At 42.3% G+C, this 21,161-nt stretch overlaps 1 protein-coding gene across 3 annotated transcripts in view; it reads left to right on the top strand.

Annotated features, from left to right (window-relative positions):
• CSMD1 (CUB and Sushi multiple domains 1) overlaps positions 1-21,161 on the top strand; it is a 2,076,272-nt gene that overhangs the window by 1,886,304 nt on the left and 168,807 nt on the right. For all 3 annotated transcript variants that reach the window (XR_003509135.1, XM_027530260.1, XM_027530259.1), the window contains exons 40-41: positions 1,291-1,407; positions 10,615-10,824. Coding sequence is in view for 2 of the 3 variants with exons in the window: in XM_027530260.1 (XP_027386061.1) it covers positions 1,291-1,407; positions 10,615-10,824 (327 nt within the window). In the remaining variant the exon portion in view is untranslated. The remainder of the gene's footprint in view (positions 1-1,290; positions 1,408-10,614; positions 10,825-21,161) is intronic.

Raw genomic sequence — 21,161 nt, 5'->3', positions numbered from 1 at the left:
ATCAGGCTCCTGAAATTATTTTGCCTAGTAAGAGCATTGTTAGACTATGAGTAAAGCCTTTTCCTGTGGCTTCCTTGAAAGAAACAACATCATTTGCATGATTGGTTTGAAATACAAGAAATCACCATTTTAACAGGTTGGAAATGGTCAAGTCCAAGTATTAGAACTTCATTCTATATTATTTGGCATGTGCGTTATAAAGTCAGTCATGTTTCTTTACTGTCAAACCTCAGCATTAACAGTGTAAAATGTGCGTAACCAAGGTAAGTCCAGGGATGGGAACATACAGTCACACCCATATTCACAGGATGAGATTTCTTGCAGAACAAGTGGTCTCAGTTAGGTGCATTACAAAGCTGGGAAGAATTTTGAAGGTAGCATATCCAGGTTAAAACTTGGAATCTAGGGCCTTCCCTGGCAGTCCAGTGGTTAGGAATCCACCTGCCAATGCAGGGAACACAGGTTTGATCCCTGCTCCAGGAAGATCCCACCGGCTGCAGGGCAACTAAGCCCGTGCACCACAGCTACTGAGCCCATGCTCTAGAGCTGCAACTGCTGAAGCCTGCACACCCTAGGGCCTGTGCTTTGCAACAGCAGAAGCCACCACAATGAGAAGCCCATGCACTGCAATGAAGAGTAGCCCCCACCCCTTACTACAGCTAGAGAAAGCCCACATGCCGCGACTAAGGCTCAATGCAATCAAACATTAAATAAATAAAATAAATCTTAAAGCAAACAAACTTGGATTCGAGAACCAGACAGAGCTGAAATAAAATTTTGGTTGTGCTGTTTGCCAGGTGTGTGCCCTTAGACAAATTCCTTAATCTCCTCATGCTTGGTTTCCTTGTCTGTAAAGTGGGATGATAATAATACTCACCTTTTAGGGTTGTGATGAGAATCAAGCAGTGAACTGTGTTTATCTCAGCCCATAGGTGAGCACATGGCTAATGATCAGTAAGTAGTAACTGGTACAAGCACTCAGAACCTGGAAGACAATGGGATACTGACCAAAGTGTGTAAGCTTGACCAAGCTGTACTGAGAGCCTCTGTGGACCAGAAGGAGATAAACTACGAAGACCTGTCTTTATTCTTAATCAGTGAATGCTCAGCAGAGAGAACTAGACCCAGAAGTAACTAAAGGGCATCCCATTTATGTATGTGCTGAAGCTAGGGGCAAATCCATTTCTGAAGACTTGCTTCAGGGTAGCACACTTACATGGGGGTGGGGGGAGTGAATTGTCCTAGAAAGCCATGGCCCCCAGGCACTCACTCCACTTGTCGTTCTAACAGCGACCTGCGGGGGCACCTTGAACAGCATGGGGGGAGTGGTCCTGAGCCCCGGGTTCCCTGGCACCTACCCCAACAACCTGGACTGCACCTGGAAGATCTCCCTGCCCATAGGCTATGGTGAGTGATGACATCTTTTAATTCCTCAAGACCCAACTTGTTAATATATTCCTTGCAAAGAATAAGACTAAGTAAAAAGCGAGCCTTATTCTGTTGACCTAACTGTGTCTTTAATTGAATATGGCTTACAGATTTAAATAAAGCATTGGCAGAATAACTTTGAGAATAGAAAGTTATTTGAAAAGTCATTCGGCCATACACATCTTTTCAAGGCAAACTAAATTGGCAGAATGATTATAGTAGTCACATGAAGTGCAAAATGTAGCATCCCTAATTCAATCACCAACCTCTTTATTCATAATACCACCTTCAATAATCTATCACCGGAAGTCAATAATGGTAGTGGTTTCTTTTAAATAATTATTAAGGTGTTTTTCAGGTTATGATTCATTTTAGTATTATCTTATAAAATTTTATCATTATTCCTTACATTGATTTAGGTTTATGAAAATTACCTAAATGATAAAAATCACATTTAGTTATGAACTTCCAGGTTACCTACCTTAAATAATTCATAATTTTAATTGTTATATACACTAAAATCCCATTCTTGGCCTGCTTCAGAAATGCACAGTCTTTGTGAAATTTTAATTCTCTGTCATACCTTTCCTCATCTGTCTCATGGTTTCCTTATATTTTAGTTCATTAACTTGGATTTTCCCCACCTGCAATTGTCCTAAAAGTACACACTGTGATGAGGGTGCCAGATTAGTTACTCAGGGAATGTCCCAGAATGTCCATAGTAATTGAGTACTTATGCACTAAATAAATGTTAGCTGAATGATGGGTGAACAGAAGCATAAGTGGAAATCATTGCCCTGGAAGAAGGTTATATATTTTAATTAAGTTTTCAAAGCTTTTGCTTTAAGAGTCTGTTCCAGGAGGAGGAAGGGGTTGGGGGAAGTCTACCTGCTCAGCTGAGAGCAGCTAAAAGGGAGGGCGTACGGCCACCAGAGTAAAGGAGGGGCGTGCAAGGAAAGGGGCCCCCACTGGGGAAAGCACACGTGAGATTCAGCTCCATGACCCCTGAAGGGGCCCCAGCATGTGGGGGCATAAGGAAGGGGGGACAGTTCACAGGGGTCATGGAGGTGCTCTATTTGTTCCAGGTTTTTAAATTTTATTTTTTAAACAGTGAACTCTCTGGGCAGAGAGGCTATAATTCTGCCCTGTGCTATACCAAACAGAGGCCTTTGACTTTAACCAATGTTGGCTCAGCCATCCACAAAGCCTGGTCTGTTTTTTCACCCTGAGAATCTCAAGATCTGGACAGGGTCGGTTCCGTGTTTGGAGTCAGATGTCAGGGGCTGGATTGGAGTTACAGTTGATCCGCAAGGTTCCAGCAGGGCCTCAGCATCTTGAGGGCCACAAACTTACTAGGAAAATAATAATAGTGTAGGCTACTGAACTGAGTGAACCCCAGGAATCTCACTTTCCGCATCTCTAAAAATGAAATAACCACACAGGGTTAGGGAGGATTCACTGAAACAGCTCAGGCGAGAAATTTAGTATAGGGCTTGGCATGTTGTAAATAACAACAGCAAAATGCTAGCTGGTTTTTAAATTGTTATTTCAAATACTTCCCACTTTTCTTTCAAACCTCATTAGAAACAGTTTACTCATGAATGGATATGTACATTTTATTAACTTATTTTCCCAGCCTCACTGTTTCATGGTGTGAGAAGGCTGCTAGTCAGCATGCTTCCTTTCACTGTTCTCTCACTGAGAAACCAGTACACAAGACAGTAATTCAGGGAAAAAAAGAACAGGGATCTTCTGACTTCATGATCATGATCTATGAGTATAAGAAAGCATTTATTTCAAGACAGGTTTAAATGTTAAAAAGATTTATGGAATATTATAATTAAAACTAGTTGTCTTTAAAATGTTTAATATTGCCTAGCACTAGGCTTGAAAAAGCATCTTGAATAACCAAAAAGGAACTTTATGCCTGAAATCCTAAATACATGCAAAATAGTATGACTGTACCTAGCTTTTTAGAATAGATACAGTTATGCTTCAGAATAATTTGCTACAGATTACAGCCAGACATCCTGGAATATGAAGTCAAGTGGGCCTTAGAAAGCATCACTACGAACAAAGCTGGTGGAGGTGATGGAATTCCAGTTGAGCTATTTCAAATCCTGAAAGTTGACGCTGTGAAAGTTCTGCACTCAATATGCCAGCAAATTTGGAAAACTCAGCAGTGGCCACAGGACTGGAAAAGGTCAGTTTTCATTCCAATCCCAAAGAAAGGCAATGCCAAACAATGCTCAAAGTACCCCACAATTGCACTCATCTCACACACTAGTAAAGTAATGCTCAAAATTCTCCAAGCCAGGCTTCAGCAGTACGTGAACTATGAACTTCCAGATGTTCCAGCTGGTTTTAGAAAAGGCAGAGGAACCAGAGATCAAATTGCCAACATCCACTGGATCATGGAAAAAGCAAGAGAGTTCCAGAAAAACATCTATTTCTGCTTTATTGACTATGCCAAAGCCTTTGACTGTGTGGATCACAATAAACTGTGGAAAATTCTGAAAGAGATGGGAATATCAGACCACCTGATCTGCCTCTTGAGAAACCTGTATGCAAGTCAGGAAGCAACAGTTAGAACTGGACATGGAACAACAGACTGGTTCCAAACAGGAAAAGAAGTACGCCAAGGCTGTATATTGTCACCCTGCTTATTTAACTTACATGCAGAGTACATCATGAGAAACACTGGCTGGAGGAAGCACAATCTGGAATCAAGATTACCAGGAGAAATATCAATAACCTCAGATATGCAGATAACACCACCCTTATGGAAGAAAGTGAAGAGGAACTCAAAAGCCTCTTGATGAAAGTGAAAGAGGAGAGTGGAAAAGTTGGCTTAAAGCTCAACATTCAGAAAACTAAGACCATGGCATCCGGTCCAATCACTTCATGGCAAATAGATGGGGAAACAGTGAAAACAGTGGCTGACTTTATGTTTCTGGGCTCCAAAATCACTGCAGATGGTGATTGCAGCAATGAAATTAAAAGACACTTACTCTTTGGAAGGAAAGTTATGACCAACCTACTGCTGCTGCTGCTGCTAAATCACATCAGTCATGTCCAACTCTGTGCAACCCCATAGACGGCAGCCCCCCAGGTTCTGCCGTCCCCAGATTCTCCTGGCAAGAACACTGGAGTGGGTTGCCATTTCCTTCTCCAATGCATGAAAGTGAAAAGTGAAAAGGAAGTTGCTCAGTCGTGTCCGACTCTTCGCGACCCCATAGATTGCAGCCCACCAGGCTCCTCCATCCATGGAAGTTTGCAGGCAAGAGTACTGGAGTGGGGTGCCATTGCCTTCTCCGTGACCAACCCAGACAGCATATTAAAAAGCAGAGACATTACTTTGCCAACAGAGGTCCGTCTAGTCAAGGCTATGGTTTTTCCTGTGGTTATGTATGGATGTGAGAGTTGGACTATAAAGAAAGCTGAGCACCGAATTGATGCTTTTGAACTGTGGTGTTGGAGAAGACTCTTGAGAGTCCCTTGGACTGCAAGGAGATCCAACCAGTCCATCCTAAAGGAGATCAGTCCTGGGTGTTCATTGGAAGGACTGATGTTGAAGCTGAAACTCCAATACTTTGGCCACCTGATGTGAAGAGCTGACTCATTGGAAAAGACCCTGATGCTGGGAAAGATTGAGGGCAGGAGGAGAAGGGGATGACAGAGGATGGGATGGTTGGATGGCATCATCGACTCGATGGACATGGGTTTGGGTGGACTCCAGGAGTTGGTGATGGACAGGGAGGCCTGGCGTGCTGTGGTTCATGGGGCCACAAAGAGTCAGACGCTAGTGACTGAACTGAACATATAGTACCACACTGGGTTTTTCTGACAAGTTGTGTAATCTATAAATATACTCCTAAACATGAAATTTTAAAACAGGAAAGAGGCATGTGCATTCCTGGTTCCTGGATTGTCAGTTTGGGTTTGGGTTGCCTAGGTATTAATGACTGTTTTGCTAATAATTACTGTACAGCTGTCTCCAATTCCCCCAGCCATCCTGAAAGACACAGTTATCCAGAATATGAGACAGCAGTGCTTTTTCTTGAGAAAAAGCAGGTTAGATGTTTTTCATCAGAGGAAGGTTTGTTGCAGTGTTTTTGATCTTTTCACACAAGCAAATATACATGGGACTGCCTGTTAGACGTCCGACACACTTGTTCAGCAGGAGCCAGCTCAGTCACATAATTCTTCTGATTAATCCTACTTCTCTCCCACACCCATGGAACAATAGCTTAATTATATATGCAAAATGACCCGTCGCTCTGGTATCACGTGAAAGCCCACCTATGTCTCCACTTGCTAATTACTCACCCCCTGACAACTGCTCTCTGCATCCAGCCTCAGTGAGAGCATGTTTACCAAAAGCGGGGTTCCAGCTGCTCCCCACTCTAAAGTCAGTAAAGAGGCCAGGTTGGTGGGAAGGAAAGTTTGCTTGATTTTCATGCCAGCATCCAATGGGGAGGGTGGACATCTGTCCAAAGGCGGACTCCCCTCCCAGCCAATGATGGTCAGTGGACAAGAGCTGTCATAGGCTGAGGGAGGGAGCTACATGGAGAAACAGCACAGTCAGCTCTGATGGTCATCTTCAAGTTGGTCATCGGTGGTCTGACCAGCAGCATCTTGATTATTTTAAGCACAGTTTCAATCTTCAGTTTCAGTGTTGGTTTGATCCCATTTCTTTGAGGACAGTTCTCAGAATTGTGGCAGCTTATGTCATGACTACAGCCTGGTCATCATGTAGTTAACTTATCCACCTGGTGCGGAGGTTTCAGTATCTATAAGACAGCTCACAGGACATGGCTCAGATTATTATTTATAGCCCATGAGACAGAACTAAAAGTTCTTGACTACGCTTAGTGAGAACACATTATTATTAGTAGTATCATTATTATTATTTGGCCTCTTTTGCCTGTTTTCCTTTGTTACTACATTTTCTCAGTTCTCTGATTAAACTTATTCATTGGCTGAAGTTTTTCCACAGACAAAAGGCAGGCTGAGGACATAGGAGGTAAAGGACCATAGGGCCCTGCTCTGTTACAAGCATGCAGTCACAGGACTTCACCTGAGGGGCAGGCATGGTACATGGTGGTCTCCCATGTCTTTGGGCTCTGAGCGTAGACGAGTAGAAATCCTAGTTCTGTAAGTGACTGCTGGTATGAATTTGCAAGTTGTGGACATGCTTTGGAACTGCTGTCACTTATCTTTAAAAGGAATACCACAAAATATTGTTCTCCTACAGCTGTTCTGAAGCAAATGCCTGACACGGAGAAGGCATTACCTAACTGTTCACTGCTCTTTGTTACTAGGCCAAATGCTCTAATGTTGTTTCCTTTCCTTTCCTTTCCACAAATTTGGGTTGCTCTTTTGTGTGGCTGGATTCTCCAGGCAAGAACACTGGAGTGGGTTGCCATTGCCTTCTCCATTGTGTGAAAGTGAAAAGTGAAAGTGAAGTCACTCAGTCGCATCCGACTCGTAGCGACCCCATGGACTGCAGCCCACTAGGCTCCTCCATCCATGGGATTTTCTAGGCAAGAGTACTGGAGTGGCTTGCCATTGCCTTCTCCAAATCAAACAGAACTTCTGTCTATTTTCTTGAAAGTTTCTAAAAGCATATTTAACAGAGATTAAATCATTTGTGTTTTCTGCTTTACTTTTTATATTTGAAACCCTTGCACTTACATCACACAGCATGGGGTCAAAATTGGCCATGGCTTTGGGCCATCTAGAAGCATAGGGATGAAATAAAAGACTCTTTAGAATACTCCCTCTAAATTCTGAAACTATTCACTCATTTGCTATATATTTATTATGCACAGATGATGTACAATAGAGCACTTACTATCCACAGGGTCTGTCAACCAAGAGACAAGAGTTTAACTCTGAAGCTATGGTCAGCTTACATATTCAAAGTTTTGTCAAGTCCAGATTCAAAATCCTTTCAGCAGATGCCTTTTCCTGACACTTAATTTCCAATGTGTAATGACGGTCAGTGTAAATTTCACCCTAGATGGGCATTCAGATGGGTTTTCTTGTTGCAATAACACACTTTTGGTATTCTGTGAGATAATAGAAGGATAACTAGGTTACACTTATTTTAATCCCTTCATTTTGGCTTCATGATGTCAAACTGGACACAATTCACTGAAAATTAGATAGCTAAAAATTTCATTCTAAACCAGATTAGAGCTGGGCTCAGTTCTCTTTCCTGATACATGTTAGGTGGTTTGATATGGGGCTGGATACTTTATCCTGCTTAATATGCTAAGTTTTCATAAAATTATAATTTTCATAATCCCATTTCCATTTCAAGATTAATTCCAAATCAGGGAAAGGCCACTTTCACTATTTCCTTTACTTTGGAGATATTGGCCATCTTTTAGGGTTTTTGTGCCCCTTGATCTGCTTGCTATCTCTCATTTCTTTCTCAACCAGGCCGTTCTGTGAATTTCAAATGTATCTCTGAATGAATTCATCTGACATCTGCATATGCACATATGAAATGAGCCCGTTTTAAGCCGTTTCCCTGCCATTTGATTTTATACCCAAAAAGGAAATAAATATTTTAAGTGTTCTAATCTTGCCCTCGTTTCACATCCTATCTCATAGTTTTTGGATGAAAAATAGAAATTTCAATAATTCATCATTCGTTTTTGATTGTTCTTATGTCGGCTTCTGTGTTCTTCCTCCCATGAAGAATGTGATGGGTGTTTATGAAACTCTGTGGACCATACAGGTTCTAGGCCTTGATGCAGCCACCAAAAATATATATTTTTTTAAATCCATTAGTATAGTTTATTAATTAGTCCAAAAAAAGAAACCCTCTTTATTGTCAGATGTTGGGCCAGGCTATAAAAGCAAACTGTTTTTAGTTCAACAGTAGGTAAGGAAGTAGATCAGATGCTAACTGACCTGCAACTTACAGACTGGCCAAGTGGCTCAGCTCTCACAGCAGGTGGCAGAGAGGTGACAGGTGAGGAGGAGGGGCTAGGAGTCATCGGTCCTGCCTTCTCTCCTTCCCGCCTGCCTCCTTCTTCTTTACTTTCTCCCTCTCCCTCTCTCTCTCTGTCTCTTTCAATCCCTCTCTCTGTCTTTCTTCTTTCCTTGCTTCCAAATTTCTTTCAACTAAACGTATTTACTGAGATGTATAAAGAAAATGATTTAGCTTATGGAGGTCTCTCCAACAGAGACATGCTTGACACTTTTACATATTTACAGGAATGTTTTGAATGTATGGCTTTGTTGCCTGTGGGTCATCTGTGGCGCCTGGCGTTAGAACAGCCAGGCCAGCCCCAGGCCGGCCTGTTCCTTCACTCCCTGCTCATGTGTCGCTGTATGTACACTTGGACGGTGTGGAAGAAACTGAGTTGCTCATTCTAAAAATGACCAAGGTTTTGTAGTCTTGTTAAAGACCTTTCACTGAAAGTCTTTCTTCTGCTTTTTACTTTTTGAGTCTCTTCCTGAAATATTCTGAAATTCCTTCCAATTTTCTCTATCAAACTAGGGTGATAATTTTAATACAAAATAACTTTCTCCAAAAATTTGTAATATTTGTAACATCATGAGATGCTTAGCTTGTGTCTAGCATGTTTCCATGATAAACCAGAGAACACAAGTTCTCTGTCCATCAGAGTTGGTGTCAGTCTAACTCTGCATCTCGCTGTGTTACCTGGGACATCACACCCAGCCTTCCTGTGCCTTATTTTGCTCACCTGTGAAATAATGGTAATAACAGTGGTCACCTTGGTAAACTGAATCCCGAGTGTGGTAATGGACTTACACTGTGTCCAACCAGAAAGGCCATTATTCACGCTTTTCTTCCTCCTAACAAAGTTTTCTCCATAATTGATAAAATTGTGTTTCTTGGAGAATTTTAAAATTTATTGAGTAGCTGTAGGTTGTTCTTCCCTATTACTCTTTGCATGAGCTTTTATTCTTTTCTTTTTTTTTTTTTTACTGATTTCAGACTTTTGTTACCTATGTTACCTATGTTTTCCATCAATACTAAGTAGATATGATGGCTTTACATTTTCTCGGCATTTATGCTTAAGTAAGGTAACCCTTGCAAACATGATCTTTAATATAACAATATCTTTAATTTCCTAAAACCTAGGAAATGTGTCAGATATGTTAGATGAAAAGTAATATATATATATATATATAGATAGATAGATGAAAAGATCTTTATATATATGGATAGATGGATAAAAAGAGCTTTATACATATATATATATATATATAAGAATAACACAAAATAAAGCTTTCTTCACATGCTGAGAGAGTGATCCACAATAGCTGTTGGTTTTCTTAGTTTAGGCTTTATAAACCCAACTTAATTGCCTTGATTTATGCAAAAACTACTATCTTTGGCATTCTGAATAAACCTTCAAGTGAATTAAGAAGTATTTTAGGAACAATAGTCAAATTTTCAACCATGCCACAATACCACAGCAAATAACTCTAAGTTATTTTGATTCTCTTCTAAATTATCAATAGTAGCTTATCTGGCACACTGATCAATATTATGCCAGCAACGTGGGTCCTTTGGACAGCCTTGGCCTCTTGTTAAAATAAATTCAGTTGTGAGAATCAGCGTGGTGTTTACCAGAGCAGGTTTCTTGCAAACACCAGTAATTTGCATTGCAGGCACTACACAGTCAAAACATAAGTTTTCAAACTAAGAGATTTCTGGTGAGATGGTATGAGCATCCTCTTAAAAGCCACTTCTGAAGTGTGTTGCATTTTGTTAGGTCTATATTGGCTTCTTTCTTGATAAAGCTGAAAATTAACTGACAATTGCAAACTTATGTTTCTGATTGTAAGGATTATAATAGCAGCTGGACAAGAATCCCTGCCATTGTGTGTGGATATAAGTTGCCATTCTGAGAATTACACCTGCATGCCTCTGTGATGCAGTGCCAGTAATGTCCATATTTCACAAAAAAAATTGACTTAGGAGCATTCACTACACGAACAAAGGTCACACAGCTGGTGGGCAGCAGAGGAGAAACCAAACCAAGGCTTGTTGTAATTCACAATGTTCATGTTCCTCCACTCTGCCTCCTAGAGAGAGATTGTTGGAAGAAACTGATGTGGTTTTAATCTCTGTTGATAAGCATTATAAAAAATTTTGATACCAGTATTCACCAGTGTTGCCTGTTTTTTTCATAGGTGCACATATTCAATTTCTGAATTTTTCTACCGAAGCTAATCATGATTACCTTGAAATTCAAAATGGCCCTTATCACACCAGCCCAATGATCGGGCAGTTCAGCGGCCCTGACCTGCCCAGCGCCCTGCTGAGCACCACTCATGAGACGCTCATCCATTTCTACAGCGACCACTCGCAGAACCGGCCGGGGTTTAAACTCACTTACCAAGGTAAGACTCCTACCACACCTGGGGATGCATCTGACACTTAAATTCTGTGGAAGCATGAATATCCGAGCTGGTTAAAGTCTTGCACAACTGGAGAGTCCAGAGTGGAGCATGGCTTTCTAGTGGGAATAGAGTCTTTGCCAGGCTTCACACAGGTCAGGACCAGATGCCGGGAGCAGGTCAGGCGCTGCTTCACCAGGGTCCCTTCTGTCTTCCTCCAGTGGCCACATCACCCCTGGGACCCTCTTATCCCCATTGTCACATAGCCTTGTCACCTGTCACTGTGTCCTCTTGGCTCCATGCAGGTGTTACCCCTTCAGGACTAGAGTACAAGGAGTGTCTTTGATCTTGGGGGGCCTCCACCTGCAGTAGCTCACAGCAGGATTTCAGTTCCCAGCCAGAGACTGAGGTCAGGCCACAGCAGTGAGAGTGCTGAATCCTGGCCACTCGACTACCAAGGACAGCAGCAAAGCCCTGGTTTGTTGGTTTTGTCAAAATAAATGTCCGCAAAGAGACAGACAGTAGTGAAACCTGTAAAGGGTACTAGGAGGAAAAGGAGTATGTGTGGATAGACACCGGGTGTGCTCAGAGAGGGAGTCGTGCCCTCGGGTGGTCTGAATCACTTACACAGGCCTTTCTTCTGGCTTCCTCTGGCCAATCACCTGGCTCTGAGTCCGTGTCTGGAGCATCTCAGGGTCCATCCCTGTGTGCGTGTGCATCTCTTAGCCACGATGGGTTTCAGTGCAGAGGCCTGTGGGTAGGTTGGCATCACCTGCTGTGGGGTGGGACCCCCTTTCTTTTGACCACTGGGGGGCCTTTTCTGCACCTATGTAGTCAGGAAGGTCTCCTTGACCTCTAGAAGGCGGGACGTGTGGTCTCTCCATCTCCCATTTGGGCAGGGCTCAGCTCCCCTCTGTCTCCACTATGACTGTTGTCTTAAGTGTTCACTGGAGCAAAGTCCAGCATTTGCCCTGCTCCTGTTGTTATTCCATCTGGAAATGTAAAAAGGAGGCTGACTGTAACATCTAAGCTGGAGTCCATCTATCTCCTGCCTCATGTCCACAAGGGAAGGGGGTCTGACCCTGTCTTTCATGCATTTAAGCTTTCTCTCAGGTCAAAGTAATGACCTTGTATACTATTCAAGCCATGTTCAAGTTATGCCAGAGCGGGGGTGGGGGCGGTGGGGGAAGGAGAAAGATAGAGAGGGAATGAACTTTATGTGTTTTTAAACCATCAAAATGTGAGATCTCTAAAAAAAGTTAGAATCTACCATCATCAAAGCTTTCTGACATGTGAAAAAGTTCAAAGTTTTCATTTCATACACAATAATTTAGCTGGCCTTTTCTTCAATGTTGTTAATTCAAATGAAGTAAAAAAAAAATGTCAAAAGTGGAGTCTTTTTTTAACATGGTGATATCACTTGTTTTTTTTAATTTTATAGACTGCCCTCGAAAATGTTTAATATTTCATTACTAAAAGAGGATGGCATTTTGCGTTGAACTTTCAGACCTTGTTACTTCAGTGGTTACTTAAAGTATAAATTTACATTTCCAGAATTTGAGTGTTTTAAAATAGGAATCCAGGTAGGGGGAAAAAAAGACAGGGTGATACAGCCTAAGGAATGAGACAGGAGACCTTGCCTGGATTTCTCTGTGTCCACCTGTGTCTGTCATTCCTTCTCACCTGGACCCCGCTGTGTCTCAGCAAGGGTGTCAAGTCCCGCTGGAAGGCTGGTGTGTGTGCCCAGGTACACAGAGAACAGTGGAGAGACAGTTTCCCAGGCCAGCACAGAGGTCTCCTACACCCCTGCCCTTCCCCCTTTTGGAGACAAGAGAATGATCCCTTTCTTGCAGGCAACCCCTCCAATGCACTAGACTCTAGAATGTTTCTTTCTACTCTTTCCAGGGCATTTAAGGTAGGAATTGGGAAATGGCAATCCACTCCAGCACTCTTGCCTGGAAAATCCCATGGATGGAGGAGCCTGATAGGCTACAGTCCATGGTGTCTCAAAGAGTTGGACACGACTGAGCAACTTCACTTTCAGTTCACTTTTCACTTTAATGGCTTAGATGGTGAAGAATTTGCCTGAAATGCAGGAGACAGGGCCTCGATCCCTGGCTCAGGAAGATCCCCTGGAGGAGGGCATGGCAACCCACTTCAGTAATCTTGCCTGGAGAATCCCATGGACAGAGAAGCCTGGCAGCTACAGTCTGTGGGATCCCAAAGAGTCAGATATGACTGAGTGACTAACACTTTCACTTTTCTCCAAGTGGGAATTATCTTCCCTTCATTGCTTTTCCAGTGGCTGTTTCTCTTTCTCCTTAATACACTCAAGTTCCTCTCTTTCTCACACACACACCCCTGCTTATGTTTAATTTTAATGACCCCTTCAGCTCCCACTTTCTCAGAAGCACTGTGGAGGAATCATCTCCTCCAGTTCTTCCAGAGTCTCCTCCTCTTCTCATTTCTCCTGCCCACCCACATATACCGTCAACACCCCTGTAGTTACACAGTCATCCAAGTCTGCAGGTTTTTGTGTCATCTGAGGTTCTCCAGTGGGTGATGGGACCCGCCCGTGACAGCTCAGCAGGAGGAGAACTAGCACAAGTTTATGAGTACACACGTTTCATGGGCTCACAGACACCTGCAAGAACCCAGACAAGAGTCACTCACAGGAGTGGCTAGAACTTGGGGGTTTAGGTAGCTTCTGAAGCTAAAACAAGGGGGAAAGGGGTTCAGGATTCCAAGAAGAGAGGCAGCAATGGGAAGAAGACCAGGAAATCTGTGGTTCGTGAGGGTCGTTGAGTGAAGTTTGTTGTGTTGATTTATCTTTCAAAACATTTATAGGAGTATAGTTGTTTTACAGTGTTAATTTCTTCTGTATAGCAAAGTGCAACAGCTACATGTATACATAAACCCCTCTGTTTTGGATTTCCCTCCCGTGCAGGTCACCACAGAGCACTGAACAGGGTTCCCTGTGCTGTGCAGGAGGTTCTCATCAGTGATCTGTTTTATACATGGCATCAGTACTGTGATGATTAACCCCACTCCTTTTCTCTGAGAAGAGTTTAGGGAGTATCCTCTTGGCACAAGAGTGAGAGACTTCTCTGCATATGTACATTCTATTTGTCAAAATAATTTCCTTCTCAAAAGAAGACCCTGTGCCCCGCTTTTAGAGCTTTCCCCTGCATCTGCTGGTTCTCAAATACACCCCATGTTGTACTGCACAAACACAGATATAGCTCTCTCAGAATCTCCCACAAGGATTGCAAGGGCCTGATGGAGTCAACACCATCTCCTGTCTAGCAGATGAGGGATCTCTATGCACTGACACTGAACAGAAATTCGGAGACAGAGTTACAGAGGAGAAAAAAAGAGTGGCTTTATTTCCTTGTCAGGCAAAAAGGAAACACTGTAGGCTAGAACCTCAATAACTGTGCCCTCACCTCCCTGGGGAATAGGGAGATGTTATATAGTCAGGACTTCGGGTTGGGAGTAGGTGATAAGGATCAAGGCAGTAAGAGCCTTACATTCTTCTTTCTACTGCAAAGTTTCAAAACTGTCACAACACACTGGGTTTGGTGGACTCCAAGGGCAGGGTTGCTGGTAAGATGAGGGTATGTGCAGGGTCTCAGGTGGGTCTAATCTCCCTTATGGCAGAAAGTGAAGAGGAACTAAAGAGCCTCTTGATGAAAGTGAAAGAGAAGAGTGAAAAAGTTGACTTAAAACTCAACATTCAAAAAACTAAGATCATGGCATCTGGTTCCATCACTTCATGGCAAATAATGGGAAAACAATGGAAACTGTGACCGACTTTATTTTCTTGGGCTCCAAAATCACTGCAGATGATGACTGCAGCCAAGAAATGAAAAGAGCTTTCTCCTTGGAAGAAAAGCTATGATTATCCTAGACAGCATATTAAAGGCAGATACATTACTTTGCCAATGAAGGTCCATCTACTCAAAGCTATGGTTTTTCCAGTAGTCATGTGTGGATGTGGATTTGGACTCTAAAGAAAGCTGAGTGCCAAAGAACTGATGCTTTCGAACTATGGTGTTTGAGAAGACTCTTGAGAGTTCCTCGGACTGCAAGGAGATCATACCAGTCAGTCTTAAAGGAAATCAGTCCTGAATATTCATTGGAAGGACTGATGCTGAAGCTGAAACTCCAATACTTTAGCCACCTGATGTGAAGAACTGACTCACTGGTAAAGACTCTGATGCTAGGAAAGATTGAAGGCAGGAGGAGAAGGAGATGACAGAGGATGAAATGGTTGGATGGCATCACCAACTAGATGTACATGAGTTTGAGCAACCTCTAGGAGTTGGTGATGAACAGGGAAGCCTGGGTGCTGCAGTCCGTGGGGTCGCAAAGTGTCGGACTGAACTAACCTGAATCTCCATGAATTTCTCTGGTCCCTATAACCTTGCCTCAGGAGGTGGCTTCATGGCTGTTCCTCCTTTGATTAGCAACTGTTTCAGTCTGCCCTTTGGAACTCAGGGACACCATGGAAGCTGAAGAAATGGGGGACAAAAGTGCCTTAATGTCTGGGAGCCCATAGGGCCCCACTCAGTCTCAGTTAGAGGAGGCCTGGGGGTGCCATCCGACCTGGGCCTTGCAGTTAACACAGGTTTACTGAGAACTAAACGTTTCCTGTACATGTGACTCTACTTGAGTCTATGTGCTGGTGCTAAGTCACTTCAGTCGTGTCTGATTCTTTGTGACCCTCTGGACTATAGCCCGCCAGGCTCCTCCAGGCAAGAATACTGGAGTTGATTGCCATGTCCTCCTGCAGGGGATCTTTCCAACCCAGAGACTGAACCCATGTCTCTTATGTCTCCTTCACTAACAGGTGTGTTCTTTACCACTAGTGCCACCTCGGAAACAGAGTCAAAAGGAACGTGTGAAATGTGCAAAACACCCCAGACAAGACACTGAGAAACCAGAGAAGAAAGTGAACTCAAAGAGGTAGCAGCAGAGAAGATGCAAAGCCATATGCTCCTAGAAAGTGGGGAAAATTCATGTGCTGAACTCAGATTTTGCCCTTCCCACCGATGTTTGTGGAGGGGAAGAAACACATTTCCCCTATTTTTCTGGATTCTTTTCTGAGATCACCCCCCTGTAAAAACATGAGAGGTGAACAGGGAAGCACGGCGTGGTTGTCAGGCAGACTGAGCTTGTTCTTTTCTTCTCCACTGATAAGTTTCTGGAGATTTAGCCACCTTTCTCTTCCTGGAGCAGAGAAAGGACACCCTTACTTACCAAGGGAGATTTCCCTCATAGATGTAAATGTCTCCTATAAATGACTAGCTTCTACTCTGTTTCCAAAGATACCCCCATGTCTGCACCTCCTTAAGGATAACGAACTCGTGATAATCCTCACACCAAAGAGGAATATTTTGGGGCAGCAAATTCTTCTCCCTTTCATTTGTTTACATGTAGGTTCATCTTTCTTTAAATTAAAAAAAAAAGCCATTGTGGGGATCACAGTGTCAGCAGTATTCTTCTCTGGGTTTCTTCCTCTTATCTTCCGTCCATCAAAGCTAGCTGTGGTGACTTAAAATCCAGTCTGTGGGCCTCCCCTGGCAGTCCAGGGGTTAACAGTCAGCGATTCCACTGCAAGGGGCACAGGGTCCATCCCTGGTCGGTGAACTATGATGCAGCATGCTGCACGGCATAACCAAACAAGACTTTAAAAGATTAAATAAAACAAAATCGCATTTGTAAATTTACAGATCCAGCTTTCACATGATTAGGTGATCATCAAGAAAATAAAAGAAACAACACTCAGATCTGAAATTGTGCTAGCGTTGCTGTCATCTTTCTGAATCACAGATCTTAACAGGTTGTAGTGCCGCCCATCTCTGGACCACTCAGGCCTGGCCAAGCAAACTGGAGTGAGGGTGCTGGCATCCTGATCCATGGCTGCTGCGTTGGAGCTTCTAGGAGAAAGGACAGTTTGGGGCTGGGTCCCTGAGGAGAGGCACAGGTTTGCAGAGGTGTTGAGACTGGAGACTGAATTTATCCACACTTGCATCTGGCTTCATGCAGGATAAGAATCTATCCTTCCAAAGGGTGTTTATATAATAAACATAAATGTTCCTTAAGGTGTTTATTCCAAATTTAGGTTTTAAAATGAATACAGGCTAAAGGCTGGAGACTTTCTAGGAGCTGGAATGGGGGTCATAGCCCTTCCGAGTTAGCCCAAAGCCTGTAAACCATCTCTTGGCTCCCAGACAGAGTGCACAGCCTGGAGCCACTGGAGCTCGATTACTGTCCTCTGAGGGCTCCCTGATGGTCACTTCAGAGGATCAGTCCCCAGGCCCATGAGAAACACATACCTACACTGTGAAACTGACAAGAGGCTCTTAAAAAGACTTATATGCATCTCCAAGGGACAGAGGAAAAATGTATAGTGACAAGTTTTCTAAAATTAACGCTGTAAGAAAAGGGAGGTCAAGAGCAGAGTCTGAACAAAGCCTGGGCAGAGTCTCATGGTCATAACTGTCAATCACCCCGAGAAGTCCCGGGTGACTTCTGCCAGCACTGAGTACATCAAGGCCAACCAGTATATGATGCTTGTAGCCTTTTTCTCCTTGTTGCCTTGTGGTCCGAGGATGGCTGTTGTACCTCTGACACCAGGTCCACATGCATATGAGAAAATGGGGCTAGGGGACAGCTTCTTAATACTGTATTTAAATTTTTAACTTTTCTTTTTTTATTGACTTTGCAAGACTCAAATACAGATTCCCATGCTATTATTGTTTGCTGTGTACTTTTGAAATTAGATTTTATCCTACGTATGTGCTAAGTTGCTTCATAGAAAAAACTAGAGAGTTCCAGAAAAACATCTACTCCTGCTTTATTGACTACGCCAAAGCCTTTGACTATGTGGATTAAAACAAACTGTGAAAAATTCTTAAAGAGATGGGAATAACAGACCACCTTACCTGCCTCCTGAGAAATCTGTATGCAGGTCAAGAAGCAATAGTTAGAACCAGACATGGAACAAAGAACTGGTTCCATATTGGGAAAGGAGTACATCAAAGCTGTATATTGTCACCCTGCTTATTTAAATTATATGCAGAATACATCATGCAAAATGCTGGACTGAGTGAAGTGCAAGCTGGAATCAAGATTGCTGGGAGAAATATCAATCACCTCAGATATGCAGATGACACCACCCATATGGCAGAAAGTGAAGAGGAACCAAAGAGCCTCTTGATGAAAGTGAAAGAGGAGAGTGAAAAAGCTGGCTTAAAACTCAACATTCAAAAAACTAAGATCATGGCATCTGGTCCCATCACTTCATGGCAAATAGATGAAGAAACAATGGCAACAGTGACAGACTTTACTTTGGGGGGCTTCAAAATCACTACAGATTGCGACTTCAGCCATGCAATTAAAAGACTCTTGCTCCTTGGAAGAAAAGTTAGGACCAACCAAGAGAGAATATTAAAAAGCAGAGACATTACTTTGCCTACAAAGGTCCGTCTAGTCAAAGCTATGGTTTTTCCAGTGGTCATGTATGGATGTGAGAGTAAAGAAAGCTGAGTGCCAAAGAATTGATGCTTTTGAACTGTGGTGTTGGTGAGAACTCTTGAGAATCCCTTGAAGAGCAAGGAGATCAAACCAATCAATCCTAAAGGAAACCGGTCCTGAATATTCATTGAAAGGACTGATGCTGAAACTGAAGCTTCAATACTTTGGCCACCTGATCCAAAGAGCTGACTCCTTGGAAAAGACCCTGATGCTGGAAAGGATTGAGGGCAGGAGGAAAAGGGGATGACAGAGGAGAGATGGTTGGATAGCATCACCAACTTGTTGGACATGAGTTTGAGCAAGCTCTGGGAATTGGTGATGGACAAGGAAGCCTGGCATGCTGCAGTCCATGGGTCTCAAATAGTTGGACATGACTGAGCAACTGAACTGATACTGAAGTCGCTTCAGTCCTGTCTGACTCTTTGTGACTCTATGGACTGGGGTCTGCCAGGCTCCTCTATCTATGGGATTCTCCAGGCAAGAATAGCAGAGTGGGTTTCCATGTGCTCCTCAGATTTTATCTTATGTAACTTTAAACCTCCATTGTTCAAACAAATTTTTTTTTTCTATTGATATTTTTCAGATAGGGTTACTAAGGCTGTGTTTATATAGCTCCAAAAGCTATCAATTAGTTCGCTCCAAAAAGAGTACTGAAAGAAAGAAAGAGAGAGAGACAGGAAAGAAGGAAAGAAGAACATGATACCACAAAAAGTCTGTGTAGGGACTTCAAGAACCAGCTTATGGTTGCTGGGAGGAAGGGATAGTTAAGAAGAAGGGGGTGGACAGCTATACATTGTTATATCTGAAAATAGATAACCAACAAAGTCTTACTATATAGCACAGGGAATTCTGTTCAATGTTATGTGCCAGTCTGTATGAGAGGGAAGTTTGGGGGAGAGTGGATGCATGCATATGTGTGTCTGAGACAGTTTGCTGTCCACCTGAAACTATCAAAAATTGTTTGTTAATTAGCTATACCTCAATACAAAATAAAAAATTAAAAAAAATTCTGTATAGGAATAATCTAGACCAGAAATCATAAAACTACTGAGTTTCATTAGGAAAATATGAATATTTTTAAGTTCTCAATATTTAGCATTAGATTTTACATAATTGGTAAAAGACCCGTTTTCCTGTTGTGACGTCAGAATCAGGGTGGTTTGCCGGTATCAGCAGGGGCTGTCCCCTGAAGTGTCAGAGTGATGGCCCTTCCAAGGTGCCAAGGCAGCGACTTCAAAAGTCTCCTTTAGCAGCCTGCCAGCTTTGAACTTGTGTCTCCTTGGCCTGTAGGCATCAGAATCTGTGAGTTCTTGTCCAGGCTAAACACCTAGTTCGTTGAGTGAATGTTTTATTTACTTGACACCTGACTCTAAATTTCAGTATCCACATTTAAAAAAAAAAATTCTAAGCAATGTATTTTTAATGTAGGCAATTAATTGATATAGTTGAAAGACATAAAAATAAATTAAGTAAAAAAGAATGAGAACATGAATATGAGGTGTTCGGATTTCTTGTGGAGTATCTTAGCCAACAGGGGTGACACTTAATTAGATAGTTTGTCATTTTATAAAATTTATAAGCTGGCCAAATGACACAACTCTGATGTGTGTGTCACAGCGAAATTCCTAGGTTGCACTTGAGATTTATAAGTTAAGCTTATGATTAATAACTCATAAGAAGATGCATAAATCATGCAGATAATTCTTGTCATTCTCAGTGGTGTCTGTGTATACCCCTTATTACTAAGCCTTCTCATTTATTTATGACCATATAAAGGTCAAAAATGTTACCAGTAGTACATGTAGCTGTCTTGAAGTTAAATGACTTATACAGAACTTGAGAAGTGAAAGATGAATTGTGTTAAATAAAATTGAGTTCAGGTACCCTACTTCTAAGTCAAAAACTGGGAGATGGCTGATAGGATGAAGATATTTATCAACTGATTAGATATCAGTCAGAAAATATAATAGGTATTAGAAAGATGACTACATGCTTCCGCCTGCTGCCACATCCAGTGCCTATAATTTAAACACTTGATGCAAATACCACTTAAGATTGACAGACGTGAACAATGATTATTTTCTCAGATCCAAACAAAGGATTCTCCTGAAAAAGAGAAATTCTGAGTGTTGTCTTCTCCTTGTAGTATAGGTATGAGCTTATTGGTACTGACATTGTTTTTCATGGTATTTGCAAAATGTTGCCATATTAAGATTTTTGTTGTCATTGTTCTGTCCCTAAGTTTTGTCCAACTCTGCATCCCTATGGACTGTAGCCTGCCAGGCTCCTCTGACCATGGGATTTTCCAGGCAAGAATACTAGAGTGAGTTGCCATTTCCTTCTCCAGGGGATCTTCCTGGACCAAGGATTGAACCCGTGTTTCCTGCATTGGCAGGCGGATTCTTTACCACTGAGTCACCTGGGATACCCATTAAGATTCTTAGGACTTTCTTTTCCTTTTCTTTTTTGAGACTTGACATTTGAAGTTGAATACTTGTCTTCCCTCCTTTCTTTTCTCCTCCTCCATCTTTCTTTCTCTCTCTTTCTTTATGTCTCTTTCATTATAAAGCATAATTATTAGATGCCAAAAAGCTTAAAGATAATTTTAAGTTCTTTAGCCATAAGTGGTAAAAACGTCTTTTTTCCTTTTGCTATATGTGCTCAACACCTTTAAAAAAAATCACTTTAATAGGATGTGTTAAATCTGCTTATTCATGCCTACAATCACAAAACCATTGCCATTTTAGTGAAATGAATCTGTGAGAAAATAAGCTATAGTTTGTGGCTACCAGTTTTTC

The sequence above is a fragment of the Bos indicus x Bos taurus genome, chromosome 27, assembly GCF_003369695.1.
Source record: "Bos indicus x Bos taurus breed Angus x Brahman F1 hybrid chromosome 27, Bos_hybrid_MaternalHap_v2.0, whole genome shotgun sequence".
Lineage (NCBI taxonomy): Eukaryota > Metazoa > Chordata > Mammalia > Artiodactyla > Bovidae > Bos > Bos indicus x Bos taurus.
The sequence above is the reverse complement of the archived record's forward strand: the minus strand, read 5'-3'. Positions and strand labels throughout refer to the sequence as shown.